The sequence below is a fragment of the Tiliqua scincoides genome, chromosome 3 (assembly GCF_035046505.1).
Source record: "Tiliqua scincoides isolate rTilSci1 chromosome 3, rTilSci1.hap2, whole genome shotgun sequence".
Classification (NCBI taxonomy): Eukaryota; Metazoa; Chordata; class Lepidosauria; order Squamata; family Scincidae; genus Tiliqua; species Tiliqua scincoides.
Window position 1 is genome coordinate 191,088,010 of NC_089823.1, and position 14,941 is coordinate 191,102,950.

At 46.8% G+C, this 14,941-nt stretch overlaps 2 protein-coding genes across 2 annotated transcripts; one reads left to right on the forward strand and one right to left on the reverse strand.

Moving 5' to 3' along the window:
• Nucleotides 1-3,028: 3,028 nt before the first annotated feature.
• PGAM1 (phosphoglycerate mutase 1) lies at nucleotides 3,029-8,368 on the forward strand. Its single transcript, XM_066620953.1, has 4 exons — nucleotides 3,029-3,415; nucleotides 5,607-5,881; nucleotides 7,110-7,290; nucleotides 7,431-8,368. Exons 1-4 carry the CDS (start codon nucleotides 3,274-3,276, stop codon nucleotides 7,598-7,600), a joined length of 768 nt encoding a protein of 255 aa, XP_066477050.1. The 5' UTR covers nucleotides 3,029-3,273; the 3' UTR covers nucleotides 7,601-8,368.
• A 481-nt stretch (nucleotides 8,369-8,849) lies between these two features.
• EXOSC1 (exosome component 1) lies at nucleotides 8,850-14,774 on the reverse strand. Its single transcript, XM_066620954.1, has 8 exons — nucleotides 14,668-14,774; nucleotides 11,381-11,496; nucleotides 11,052-11,126; nucleotides 10,508-10,596; nucleotides 10,157-10,190; nucleotides 9,753-9,803; nucleotides 9,567-9,651; nucleotides 8,850-9,216 (listed from the first exon to the last, which is right to left on the reverse strand). The coding sequence occupies exons 1-8, from the start codon at nucleotides 14,693-14,695 to the stop codon at nucleotides 9,110-9,112; spliced, it is 585 nt and encodes a 194-aa protein (XP_066477051.1). The 5' UTR covers nucleotides 14,696-14,774; the 3' UTR covers nucleotides 8,850-9,109.
• Between the last annotated feature and the right edge of the window lie 167 nt (nucleotides 14,775-14,941).

A 14,941-nucleotide genomic window follows, 5' to 3' on the forward strand; every position in this document is an offset into this window, starting at 1 on the left:
TTGAGGTCCACTCCTAAGGCCTTCAGATCCCCCTTGCAGATGTCCTTGTATTGCAGCTGTGGTCTACCTGTAGGGCGCTTTCCTTGCATGAGTTCTCCATAGAGGAGATCCTTTGGGATCCAGCCATCATCCATTCTCACATGACCGAGCCAATGCAGGTGTCTCTGTTTCAGCAGTGCATACATGCTAGGGATTCCAGCACATTCCAGGACTGTGTTGTTTGGAACTTTGTCCTGCCAGGTGATGCTGAGGATGCGTTGGAGGCACCAGGAAAAGACAGTATCCTTGCTGAAGTCCTAAAGTGCTGCAAAGAGATAATCGTCACTGAGCTGCATGAAATCCTCTCGATTCTTTGGAACTTTGTCCTGCCAGGTGATGCCGGAGGCACCAGGAAAGGTACCAGGAAAAGACAGCATCCCTGCTGAAGTCCTAAAGTGCTGCAAAGAGATCATCCTCACTGAGCTGCATGAAATCCTCTGTCTCTGCTGGAGAGAAGGTGGAGTACCTCAGGACATGAGGGATGCAAACATCATCACGTTGTACAAGAACAAAGGCGACGGGGTGACTGCAACAACTACCATGGCATCTCTCTCCTTAGCTTAGTAGGAAAGCTGTTTGCCCGAGTTGCACTAAAGAGGCTCCAGGTACTTGCAGAGAGCGTCTATCCAGAATCGAAGTGTGGATTCCGAGCCAATAGGTCCACCACTGATATTGTATTCTCCCTTAGACAACTGCAGGAGAAATGCAGGGAACAACGACAGCCACTCTTTATAGCCTTCATAGATCTCACGAAGGCTTTCGACCTGGTCAGCAGGGACAGCCTCTTCAAGATGCTCCCCAAGATCGGATGTCCACCCAGGCTCCTCAGCATCATCAGATCTTTCCACAAGAACATGAAAGGCACTGTTGTCTTCGATGGCTCCACATCAGACCCCTTTGACATCCGAAGCGGTGTGAAGCAGGGCTGTGTTCTTGCACCAACCTTGTTTGGGATTTTCTTCACTGTCCTGCTGAAGCAGGCCTTTGGAACTGCAACAGAAGGCATCTATCTCCGGACCAGATCAAACGGAAAACTCTTCAACCTCTCCAGACTGAGAGCAAAGTCCAAAGTTCAGCTGAAATGTCTTCGTAACTTCCTTTTTGCCAACGATGCAGCTGTCACTACCCACTCTGCCAAAGAACTCCAGCAGCTCATGGATCGTTTTAGCAAGGCCTGCCAAGATTTTGGACCAAAGAAAACACAGGTCATGGTTCAGGATGTGGACTCGCCTCCCTGCATTACAATCTCTTCACATGAACTGGAGGTTGTCCATGACTTTGTGTACCTTGGCTCAACGATCTCCGACACTCTTTCTCTCAATACCGAGCTAAACAAACACATCGGTAAAGCAGCTACCACGTTTTCCAGACTCACAAAGAGAGTCCGGTCCAACAAGAAGCTGATGGAACATACCAAGATCCAAGTCTACAGAGCCTGCTTCCTGAGTAAACTTCTGTACTGCAGCGAGTCATGGACTCTTCGCTCACAACAGGAGAGGAAACTATTTCAAAGCACTACAACATATATGCAACAGAACACTATGCATGCTATACACACACACACACAGAAGGAGAGAGCAAGAGCTATCTGACAGAACAGAACTCTGAAGTTTTTGCAGAGTTTGGTGAGTAAGGGCCCAATTCTATCCAAATTTCCAGCACCAGTGCAGCCAGTACCGTAACAAATGTTCCCATACCTTGAGAAGTAACTGCCTCCCCAAAGCAGGAAACAGTGCATGCTCCATTGGCACAGCAGTACCAGTACTAGAAAATTGGATAGGATTGGACCCTTGAACATCACTGCGTAGACCAGAGAATATTGGGAAAAGGCCATTAGGAGCCCAAACGTATGCCTATCTACTCAGAAGTAAGTCCCATTATAGTCAGTGGAGCTTACTCTCAGGAAAGGGTGAATAGGATTGCAGTGCTAATCTGCAGTGCTAAGTAAGTCCCATTATAGTCAGTGGAGCTTACTCTCAGGAAAGGGTGAATAGGATTGCAGTGCTAATTTACATATAGGTGGTGTTTTTCTTAGATTGTACAAATTCACAGCCCAATCCTATCCACACTTACCTGGGAGTAAGCCCCATTGACTATAATTGACTTACTCCTGCTGCAGCTGTTTGGCAGTGTCCTTTTTATAGGACTGGTGAGCACTTTAATGGACCGGTGATCCCTTCCAGGGATGAGGCTCCTACAAAGCAGCGCCATCTAATTCCTTGATAGCTTCTTCCGTTATCGCTAGAGGTGTTTGCAAACGCAGGTGTTATTTAAGTTACTCAGAAGTAAGCCCATTGCGTTCAGTAAGGCTGTAATCCTATCTCACTCACAGGAAACAAAACACCTCTAGTTATCACTTGAAACCAGATCAGATTAAGACTGCAATCCTATCCATGCTTACCTGGGTGTAAGTTCCATTGACAATGAGACTTACTTATGAGTAGACTTGCATAGGCTTGGGCTGTAAGAGAACCAGAACTCAGAACTGAGAGCCCAAGCCTATGTATGTCTACTCAGAAGTCCCATTGTGTTCGGTGGGGCTTACTCCCAGGAAAGTGTGGATAGGAGTGCAGCCTAAGTCCCATTATAGTCAATGGGGCTAACTCCCAGGAAAGTGTGGACTGTAGCCTGAGAGCCCAGCCTCTGCATGTCTACTCAGAAGTAAGTTCCGTTATAGTCAATGGGGCTTACTCCCAGGAAAGTGTGGAGAGGACTGCAGCCTGAGAGCCAGCCTCTGTATGTCTACTCAGAAGTAAGTCCCATTATAGTCAATGGGGCTGACTCCCAGGAAAGTGGAGAGGAGAGTTGCAGTCTAATAAAGCCCACTGGAGCACTCAGATTGGAAGCGCGGGGGCGGGGCCTGCCTCATCCTCCCCCAATGGGACGCTCTGCAGGCCGGTCATCCCACCCCGCCCTCATCCCGCGCACGTCACGTTGCCCTTCGCGTGCGCTTCGTGAGCTCCGTGCTCAGGGGGCAACGGGGGCGCCCCCTTTGGGCGCATGCGCAGAACCTTCATAGCGCCTCTCGGGGAGCGCACGTCTAAATGCAAGCCTGAGAGCGCGCGCCGGCCCCGGAGCGGGGTATGAGCCTGTAAAGCGGAGGGGCGGTGCCTGCTGTTCCGTGGGGGAGGCGCGGGCCTCCCTTTGTGCGCACGCGCGTGGCTGGCGGAGAGTCTGCTTGTCGACGGCGCGAGGGCTGGTTCAGGAGCACCGCGGCGCACTCGATCCTCCGGCATGGCTGCTGCATATCGGCTGGTGCTGATCCGGCACGGCGAGAGCGCCTGGAACCTCGAGAACCGCTTCAGCGGCTGGTACGACGCCGACCTCAGTCCGGCGGGGCAGGAGGAGGCGCAGCGCGGCGGAGAGGCGCTGAGAGGTGAAGGAGGGCGCTGCTTGGAGGCTTCCGGTGGGGGGTCCTCTACTGGGTGGGGGTCCAGGCAGGGAGGGGTGAAGGGGGGAGCCTTTAATCGCCACGTGGTGGGCTTTCCCCTTCCTGACCACACAATGGAGGGCGTATCTAAGACCTTCCCCCATGGCCGGTAGGCTTCAACAGGCGGGTCTACTCGAAAGTAAGCCTCACTGTAAAGCCATCCTCAACACCCCCTGAAGAGCCCCCGATGCCCCCCTAAAGAGCCCTCGGTGCTCCCTAAAGATACCTCTAATACCCCTGAAGACCACCACTGTGGTCAGTTGAACTTGCTCTGTAGTAAGTGTGTGTGTAGTACAGGGGTTGCAGCAGGAGTCAGTTGAAAGCCGAGGATGATGCTATCCTTGGCTTGTTCACTCTGTAATTGAGGGAAGAACCTGTGTAATTTCCACGGTCTTGCATGGAGGGGTGTATGTTTCTGGAAAGGCCTGGGGAAGCTAACTCCCCCCCTCCAAGTAGCACAAAGGGAAGGTTTTACTCTGAGCACGTGCAGCTTGCCTGGTCAACTCTGCTGGTCCAGCTCTCTCAAGCAAGCTTTTACCCAAGCCACCCAGAGTCCTTTCAGAGATGAAAGCATATTGACTCTGAAGAGCTGGCTCTGGCTGGATCTGAACCAAGGCATAATACTGATTGCTTTGAGGTTTTGCTATAGCCCAACATCTCTGGATATATTAACTGGGGAAAAGTGTTGCTTATTCAGGCCTCCTGCCTTGGCAGAGAAAAAGACAGGGATCTACTTCAAGTGGAATATATTGTTCTCATCCAGTAAAGAAGGGCTACACCCTCTCCATGTGTGCACCCAACTGTGCAACTGACCTTGGAAAGGTCACTTTCCCAGCTCTCCAATAGTACCCTGTTTCTGCTTGAACAGAGTAGGGTACTAGTTCTCTCATCTCCAAGGAAGGTGATCCATAGTAGCTTAATATTACTGAAGATGCTCTGGCAGCTGAACACATTTGCTTCTCTCTCCCCCCCCCCCCCCGCCATTTGGCTGGGCTTTTGCTAGCAAGATCTAACAGGAGCTGAGTCATTTAGTACTGCTGCAACAGGGAGAAAGCCTTTACCCAATTTTTGCAATTCTTCCCCTGATTTCCTGTATCAGGAAGTGGCCAGGGCCAGCTTGTCACACACGGGCTCAAGAAGAGACAAATGCAGCCAATCCTCCTGCTTGTTTTTCTTTCTATGCGTTACCTTTACATTCCCTATGAATTTTATAAAAGGTGTGATTGATTTTGTCTTGATGTCCTGGGTTGGGAAGTGCTTGCATTGGTTAGTGCTTTTACCCTTGAGAGGGTGTATGTGTGTGTTTGCATTAGGGATCGTGAGTCCAGTCCAGTACCCACACGGTCCCATTCCAGTCTGTGTTGCACAATTCCTGCTTTTTCCACTGCATTATTGGATGGCATTATTGCACAACTATTTTTTCCTTTTACAGAATGGGATAAATGGGGCACCCAGAAACAGTGAACATGTAGCCATTTTCCTGGCATAAGAGATTAAGAATCATTCTTAATTCTGCCCTGTAAAGCAGTCTTTTGTGGGGGGGGGGGGGGAATGACTGTTTCCTCTCTTACTCAAGTGATGGAAGCGCTTGAAAATTTTACCTAACCCAGAAGTAACCCCATTGTGTTCAGTAAGATTTCAGATATAAACCTATCTTACTCACTGGAAACAAACTACTCACTGGAGAGATTGGCTGCCGCTTAGTTGTGGAGGAAGAAATCTGGAGAAAAAATCTGGTTACATAAGAATGGCATCTTCATGCCTCACTGGATTTTTCTGTAGCCGGTTGATGTGAACTGGCTGAATTGTGGAATGGACGAGGCTTGTTTCAGCAATAGTGACTTGGTGATACTAACTGGAAACTTTGCAACATATTTTCCAAGGGTTATTTTTCCTTCCATCTTCCTTTTATTTGGTGGAGGATGTGGTAGGTGACTTCATCAGTCTATGCATTGGTAGCAAAACCTTGTATGAGCAATTGTGGGAATGTGAGGCATGTCATATTAGATAGATATAGCACTGAGCAATATAATCCTTGTGAAAGCATTGTTTTTAGTGTGTTATCAGCTTTGGGCATTTGGAATAGAGCAGACTATAAATCAAATTAGTAAGCATTGTACTCTTTGGGCTTTTCCAGATGCTGGCTATGAGTTTGACATCTGCTTCACTTCGGTGCAGAAGAGGGCCATCCGCACCCTCTGGACTGTACTGGATGCCATTGATCAAATGTGGCTGCCTGTGGTGAGGACCTGGCGTCTTAATGAGAGGCATTATGGTGGCCTGACAGGCCTCAACAAGGCTGAGACAGCTGCTAAACATGGAGAGGCCCAGGTGAAGATCTGGAGGCGTTCCTTTGATGTTCCACCACCTCCAATGGAGCCCGACCACCCCTTCTATAGTGTCATCAGCAAGGTGAGTTGGGAAACAGAAAACCTTAAGTGATATAAAGGTAGTTTTCCTTTGATGTGGTAGATTATTTTGAAATGGAATTGTACAGTAAAACCCTGTGAATAGGATGTAGCCTCTTATGCTACTCAATTGCAATAGGATTCATTGGGCTGGTTTTATCTCTCTGTTGCTTTTTGTAGCTTTTATTCTTAGTAGCCCTATTGTTTTGAGAGCCCAGCAGTTGACCTTGTTAATAGCTGGCTTGAGAGCCCAGCAGTTGACCTTGTTAATAGCTGGCTTTGCATGAGATGTGATTAGCATGTTCTGTATTCTGACAAATTTACTAGACCTTTCTGGAGAAAAAAGTTGCCATTAATCATTTACATCTCCTTGGGGCCTTGTACTGCATGGTGCCAACAATCAAGGCTGCCTGCAAATGGGTGGAGACTTCCGCCTATATAATATTTGTAAACTTCTTAACTATGAAAATGGCTGGAGCATAAGCAACACAGAACTGACCCACTTTATTCCAAATTAATTGGAATAAAGTGCTATTGGCAGGTAGAACTATTCTTATAATACTTGACACTAATGGAGATTAGAATATCTTCTATGGGCACTGGAAGACTAGAAACATCCCTCCTTCTATCAAATATGTTATACACAATGTAGTAATTAAGATGTAATTAGGCTATATTTGGGAAAGGGCCATAATTTGGTGGTAGGTCATATACTAAGCATGGAGAAGGTCTTGGGTTTAATCCAGATTTCCAGATAGTGCTCAGAATGGTCCTGTTTAAAAATCCTAGAAACACTGCCAGTCAGTGTAGAAAACACTGAGCTGTGAGCCTGGATATGCCTCCATAAATGAGTGCATGAGACTGAATAGTTAAGGGCTAAAGCAATATTCATTATTTTGTACTACATCATGATTGCAAATGGAGTAGGCCTGACCTGGCACAGGATTTACTGCCTGGCAGTCTGATGTAAGGACCACTGACCAGAGACCACAGGAAAAACAAGCTTTCACACAACCTGCTCTAAAATGCCTGCTGTAAGATGTACAGAGGGCAGGCAGTGTGAATGAGCATGGTACATACCTGGACTGGACTGTAGTGGCGGCCAAAGAACTAACACCTGTAGAGCGGTTTGATGCAAGAATGCTCCACAGGTCTCAGTCAGCTGGTGGCTTTGATAGTTCAGGAGGCAGCAGTGTAATGTCTGATAAGTGCCACTGGATGTTCTTCCCTAGGATCGCCGCTACGCTGACCTCACTGAAGATCAGCTGCCTACCTGTGAGAGCTTGAAAGATACTATTGCTCGGGCTCTGCCCTTCTGGAATGAGGAAATTGTTCCACAGATCAAGGAAGGCAAGCGGGTGCTGGTTGCTGCCCATGGCAATAGTCTCCGTGGCATTGTTAAGCATCTAGAAGGTGAGTCTGCTTGTGACTTATACACTAAAGGTAACTCAAGCCTGGTCGTGTCCAGAGGCAAACCCTAGAAAGGTTCAATAATCCTGGAATGGACAATATAGCCAGGCTTTGTTGAATGATTAATCTCTTGCTGTTTGCAGGCATGTCTGAGGCTGCAATCATGGAACTTAATCTGCCTACTGGAATTCCCATAGTGTATGAGCTGGACAAAAATCTGAAGCCCATCAAGCCCATGCAGTTCCTTGGAGATGAGGAGACTGTCCGTAAGGCCATGGAAGCTGTGGCAGCCCAGGGCAAAGTCAAGAAGTGAAAGCAGGAGCAAGATTCCCTTCCCTCTTCCCTTTTCTTCCCAGCACATGCCTGCCACAGCCTGAGGGACTGGGCTGAAGAACCAAAGGAGGTGAAACTTCCTGGGGCCATGTCCTGTCCTTCAAGACCAATTTATTTCCACACTCACATTTCCCCAGCAGGATCTGGCTGCTAGGAACATGGACCACAGTCTAGCAAGGGTTCTGGAAGAGAGTCTAGCAAATTTCAGCACAATGGAATGTGATGCTGCTAAAGGAAAGGGGGATTCCCTAAGCATTCCAAAAGAGCCCCTCCTGCCTTCATTCCATTTCATGTGGCAGCTGCTGTAGTGTAGTCAATCAAGCATTTGATTTGGCCATTCAGGACTGACTTTAGGGGTACTTATAGCAGCATAGCAGGGATATAAAGACTCACTTATTCTTGAGTCTTTAAAGAGTGTGTCACTTAAAGGCCTACATTCTTAATTGTCTCTGGAGTTGTATCTGATTCTGTTATGTTACAGTAGCAAACTCATCCATTATCTTCAAAATGTGAGGGAAAGGGTGAGGCTAGGGAAGAGAAGGGAACACCACCCACCCTGGAATCCCATAACTTTGCTGTGTAGTGCCAGTAAGCCCAGATACTATGTATCATCATGCATTGCTTTTCTGCCCCACAGTCTGTGTGGTATCCTTGCCTAAACTAGGGTGGGTTTACACTGGAGCTCACTTCACTGTACAATGGCTGCATTTGCCCTAGTCTCAATAAAATAAAGGAATTATGTGCAATATTTCCTGTGTCTGTTACTTAGAACAGCCATTTTTAACCACTGTGCTGTGGGGAATTTGGGAGAGGGTCATTTATTAGTAGGGTCATTGGGGGATGAGAGTCCCACTTTGGCAGCATGGTGTGAAATGGTGCTGTGAAATGAAAAAGGTTGAAAATCACTGACTTAGACTGATTAATGAGAACCATTTTATGACACCATTGCTTTATTGCTAGCATTACCATGGAGGTTGTCAAGCAAAGTACTACAAATGTGGGCCCAAGCTGTAACCTGGAAGCTACTGGGACTTTGAGGCCCAACATCTGCCAGTTAGACTAGCTGACCATTGTTGGTCTTTCCACTCCCAGGTTTTTTCCTGAAACACCCCTCCCATGATAGTAAGTAATGCAAGTATTGAGTCTGTTAAGAAATGGTAAGGTGGATAAGAGTCCAAACAGCAACTAGGAATACTGATAGGAGATTACTAGACCTATCATTCAAGTCATACTACCAAATGTATGGAAAATTTTATTGGTTAAATAAAATGGCACAAAGGTAATGTTTACTAGAGAAGACATAGGGCTTTCAAAGTCTTTCACCAGACATAGAAGTGAACAAGGATTCCCCAGGCCTGGCTCCATTTTGCACACCTAAAAGGTCCATTCATTGTAGCAACAGTAAAGGCTGTTTCGCATTTCTCCAGCTCTTTGCACTGCATGAAGCCTTTTCTGTATTAGTTGAACATTTTGGGTGATGAATCAATTACTATGTATGAAGAAACTGGGGCTGTACACGGGCGACTTTGCGCAGTTCCTTGGCATGTGTACTTGGGCACTGCATTTCGCACCAGCTGATTGGCACCATCTGCACTCCTAAGATCAAGACACAAGTCAGTAACTACCCTGTTCTTAGTCTTTCTACAGATGTTGTCCCTCAGGGAAAAGGTCTTTATGAAGTTTGGTAACCAATTCCCACTGCTGCCTTACACCTCTTCTGCTGAAATTCAAACATTTTGCTCCTATGAGGCCTTCCCAATGGCTGCATACTTTACACAATAGGGAACCTCTCCCTCTTGTATTTATTATACATTTTATATCACTGCTCCAACAGGGGTGTTACCAAGGCACAGTGCTTATTACAAGCAGCTTGTGGGTCAGAAGATGCCAGCATATGCAGAACATTTCAGAATTGCCACCAACCTGTTTTCAAAGACTGTTCTTACCTGCTTCACTATGAGCCACCACTACCCCCAGCTCATTTTCTGCTGTGGTCAGCAGGTAGTTAGATTGCGCGTCCCCCAGAGAAATCTAGTCATTCAAGCTGAGTTAAGGGAAACTGCTAGCTATAAGGGAATACTTTAGTGTTCAAACTACTCAACGGCATAAATGCAACAACAGGAAAAGGATACAACTTTGGCCAAAACAATGTCTCCTGGACGGAAACTCTTGTAAACCTCTACCTGTCGGCAGATAGAAAGAGGGAAAAGATAAGCAAAATATTGGGAGAGCTTCAGGAGGCTCATGTCATGGGAGGTATGGTACAAGGAGGCAAGGCTAACCTGGGTATGAAGAAAAGAATAGAATAGCCCTACTTCTGAAATCACAAGCTTTTCCTCCACAGACTTACAAAACAGATTGTGAATGGCTTCTTACTCACAAGATTTTGAACTCTTACCAGGCCATTATCCCAACATCAGTAATAACAGAAAGAAGTATGTGCATGCATTAGTATCAGGAAGAAATGCTCCCAGCTGTGCACATTAGCTACAATACCCATAGTCACCACAGGCTGTGGCCAGTTTATCCCACTGACCTTGTCTTTCTCTGTAGCTCTGATGTCTTCCCTCCTGTAAAGGAAGAAGAAAAGGCTTAATCTTGCCATCTGTTTCCTGCTTTCACCCCACATAAGATAACTGACTATACTATGATTAATCTATCATAGAAGAAAGGGTTAGCAAACTTAATAGATGCATTTGTTATGAGACAAATACATAAAATGTTTGTGGAAGCTTCAAGTCAACAACTGATTCCTCAGTGCTCACCAGTACTCAAAGGTAAGGTGAGAACAAGGTACTGGGTATTTGTGGGGGCTGCGCTAACCTCCCCTCTCATACCATAGGCCCCAATGCTCCAGGAGATGCTCCCATTCAATATAATTCCTTACCGTATTGTTCCACGAAATGGGGATTTCAGCGGTGTAGAGCCAACATACAAGATATGTACTTTGGCAAAACGGGAGTTAATGCTGCAAATCTGGGGGAAAGAGAGAGAGAGAAAGCTGCCGCCTGTGGATTTCAGATTAAACAAAATCAGAGCACTTATTTCATAATATAACACCTCCTTAATGAGGAAGACTATGTCTCAGCAATCTTCCCAGCCCACCCCTTAGGATTATCATTTGTGACACTATTACCTGTGTGTGGGGGATATATACAAGATATATTAGTTTCATCTTGAGATAGAGGATATACTATTTCCCTTTTTCTCCTTCACTGATCTATGAATAGTGAGGGTTGGCAAGCACCACACCGGGCTTCTTAGAGAAAGATATCCAGGACTGCCTATAAACAACTGCCTATAAACAATGGTCAGGTTTGTGGCATTCAGGGTTTATGCATCCAGTTCATATTCCCATTTGTTCCTTTCCTTGGCACATCAATAACTGAATGGACAATTCTAGTACATTTAGCTCTATCTGCGAAGATTACCTTGCATGTTACTGTGGCCCCCACATCCGGCAGAAGCTGAGATTCCACATCCCTCATCACAGAGACCACTGGTAGCTGCAGAGGAGCAAAGAAAACTGGACTTTATCATCATTCACTAGGGGCTTTGCTTCAGAGTATCAAGCTGGCAGCAAGAGACAACATTGTCTCAAATCTCCTGCAGATTTCCAGATAATATACCAATCTCGTCCCACTCGGGCTCCAGTTTTCAAACAATGACTTGGTTCCTGCCCTCCAGTCACCTTCTCCATGGATAAGCTAGTCCTATATGTGCAATCCCCACCACTGCCCAGAGCTTGCTTCATTCTTACCTTGCCATTCTCATTTTTCTTCATGAGACAGCCAGCTAAAGATGCAAAGATAGAACCATGACGAGCATAGGTGCCACTTCCAGGCGTTCCTTCCTCTAGGCTACAGAGTCGCTCACCTGAGTGACAGAACACAGAAATTAAGTACAAAAATTAATTTGTACTTGAAGCTCATCACTGCCTTCCTGAGATAGCTTTTGGGTCAATGCTCACACATCAACTGGCAACATTCTGAAACATGCTGGAAGAATGAGAATAAACCAGTCCTTTGAATAATTATTTGGGAGTAAGTTCAACTGAACACAGTAGGACTTACTTCTGGTAAACATGCATAGAAGGGCTCTGTATGTTTCTCCCCTGTACATTTTTGTTTTGCACTACTTTTTTACTTTTATGATTTGTGTTTTCTTTATTTCTGCTATTTATGATTGTTATTGCTGTTGTATGCCTTTTGTGGTCTTGTACTTTATTATTATTAACGGTATTTATATACCACTTTTCAACAAAAAGTTCACAAAGCGATTACAGAGAAAATCAAACAACTAATAGCTCCCTGTCCCAATAGGGCTCACAATCTAAAAAGATGCAAAAGAACACCAGCAGACAGCCACTAGAAAAGACACTGGGGTGAGGAGGGCCAGTTACTCACCCCAGTAACTGGCCCTTTTAGATTGTGAGCCCTTTTGGGACAGGGAGCCATTTAGTTATTTGTTTTTTTCTCTGTAAACCGCTTTGTGAACTTTTAGTTGAAAAGCGGTATATAAATACTGTTGATTGATTGTTGATTACTCTTCCCCTGCTAAAAAAAAGAGGAGCACCCACTTGAAAAAGTGCCTCTTACTCAGTTAGCAGAGGTTTAGCAGCACTTTATGGAGTTTCATTGTATTTTAAACACTTTATACTGTTAATAACTGCCTTGGGCCTTTTGCTACAAAAGGGAAAGCTGAAATATACATTTTAAAATAAATAATTTTGCATTTATTTTATAAACAACTCTGTATTTAAACCTTGGTCTCCTTGGGCACCCCAATCCTTTTGGGCCTCAGCGCTGATATTCCAGTCCCAATACTAGGTATGGGTGTCATAAACATGCCATAAGGGAGAAAGGCCTGTACTGCCCCATCAACAGACAGAGGAACCCCCAACAGGCAGCGGAAAGGAGGCAAGTGGCATGGGGGTGTGAGAAGTGTTTCTGGGTGGAAGTAGGGTGAGGAGTGTGTGAAACGCAGAGGGAACGGCCTGCGGGGGGGACCAGCAGAGACCGCTGCTTAATCCTATCTCCCCTGTCAGGCTTGAAAGCCCGCAGAGGGCTTTTTGAGTTTGCACCAGCAAAATAGCTGGTGCTGACTTGAAAAGCCCCATTGAGCAGGCTGAGTCTTTACTCAGGGGAATGGGACAAATGTCCCCTTCCCCTGAGGAGACCTCCAGCCTGCTTGGATCCAGCACAGGATCTGACAGTAGCCATTTGGAGTCATTGCTCCTGTGCTGGATAGGACTGAGCCCTTAATCTTGTTTGCTTCCTTCCTTTTCCACTGCCTTTCAAATGTCACTGACACACTGTATTGCTTGCACCTCTGTGTATTCTGTCATGTTGTGTGTCTGGAGATGACTCTTTCCTCCATCCCATCATCAATCAATTTTTCTGCCATTAAGCCCCTTATCAAGGTGCCTGAGAGGGACATGACTGAGACATATTAAATTATGCATGGGATGGATAGAAGGATGTTCTTTTCTCCGACAGACAACACCAGAAACAAGGGACATCCACTGAAATTGAGTGTTGGGAGGGTCAGAATACACAGAAGAAAATATCTTTTTATCCAGTATGTAATTAATCTGTGGAACTCCATGCCACAGGATATGGTGACGGTACCTGGTCTAGATGCCTTTAAAAGGGGATTGAGCAGATCTCTGGAGGGAAAGTTCATCACAGGTCATGAGAACTGTATGCAACCTCAGGGTTTCAGAGGTAGCATATCTCTTAATGCCAGGTGCAAGGGAATGGCAACAGGATACAGGTTTTTGTTGTCTTGTGTGCTCCTTGAGGCATCTGGTGGGCCACTGTGAGGTTCAAGAGGCTGGACTAGATGGGCCTTTGGCCTGATCCAGCAGGGCTCTTCTTATGTCAGCAAAGTCTTGTCCACTTCACCCACTCTGTTTCTCACTACTCACCTATCATCCTCTCCCTCTCCTGCTTTAGCCATAAAACTAAAGCTAAAGATTGGGGGCTTTTATGGAAAAAGAAATATGATAAAAATGTATAAAATCATGCATAGTGCGGAGGCAGTGGACAAATTTTCTCCCACGTCCATAAAACACTGAAACTGGAGATCATCCAATGAAACTGATGGGCAGTAGATTCAGAACAGACCAAATAAAGTCCTTCTTCACATAACATAGAATTCACTTTTTGGATTCACTGCCCCAAGATGCAGTGCTAACCCAAGAGCTCCTACTGTCTGAGGGAGTGTGCAAAACGCTGCCTGCCTTGTGGTGCACTAGCCTCCATTCCTCCTGCTTCCTGGCCTGGAAAAGGAGGGAGACGGGCTAGCATCTGGTCACACCACCTCCCTCCATCTCCCTTTTCCAATCCAGAGAGTGGGAGACCAGCGGACCCAGTGTGAGGGCCCAAACCTATCCAATTTTTCAGTGCTGGTGCAGCTGTGCCAATGAGGCTTGCACTGCATCCTGTGGTGGGGAGGCAGTCCCAGAGTGCTCCTCAAGGTATGAGAACATTTGTTCCCTTACCTGCTGCACTGTAGCTGCACCAGTGCTGGAGAACTGGATAGGAATGGGCCCTCAATGAGAGACTTCTGAGTAGACACCAGGGAAGGGCGGTGGGGTGGGGAGGCAGGTGAGGGCAGAGCCTCCCCACCAGAGTCCTTCGAAAAGCACCGCTTTTGAGGCCACCACTGCTTGAGGCAACTAGAGCCCAATCCTATGCATGTTTACGCAGAAGTCCCACGACAGTCAATGGGGCTTACTCCCAGGAAAGTGTGGATAGGACTGTAGCCTTAGCCAGTCTCCTACATGGGCTGGTCCTGTCAAGATGGGGTGACGACTTAGGCTGGAATCCTATGTACCCTTTCCTACGCGTAAGACCAATGGAATACAATGAGACTTACTTCTGAGTAGACCAGCAAGGACATCAAGACCCGTACTGCGGGCGGGTCTATCAGTGGCTCAGAAGCAGGCCAGGCCAGGCCAGCAGAACCTCCTTGCTCTAAGCCGAGCCAAGCTCCTCCTGCCTCCCACCCAGCCCCTTCCCCCAACTCCACGCGGTCACCCACCAGGGACGCAGTAACGCGTGGGAGCCATGCCTCCGCTCCTGCCAGCTTCAATGCATCACTAGAACGCGGCAGTGGCGCATCCTATCATCTCATTGGACGCTGCGCTGCCACGTGACTTCCTCCCCGCAGGCGTTTCTTTGGGTTCCTGTCCTGAAAAATGCAAAAGAGAACGTTGGGGAGGGGGAAAAGTATGAGGAGTCGCGCAATGCACCACGGGAGTCGTAGTTCCAATGAGAGTACGCGGAGCCGCGCATGCGCGACCGAGCCTGGGGTT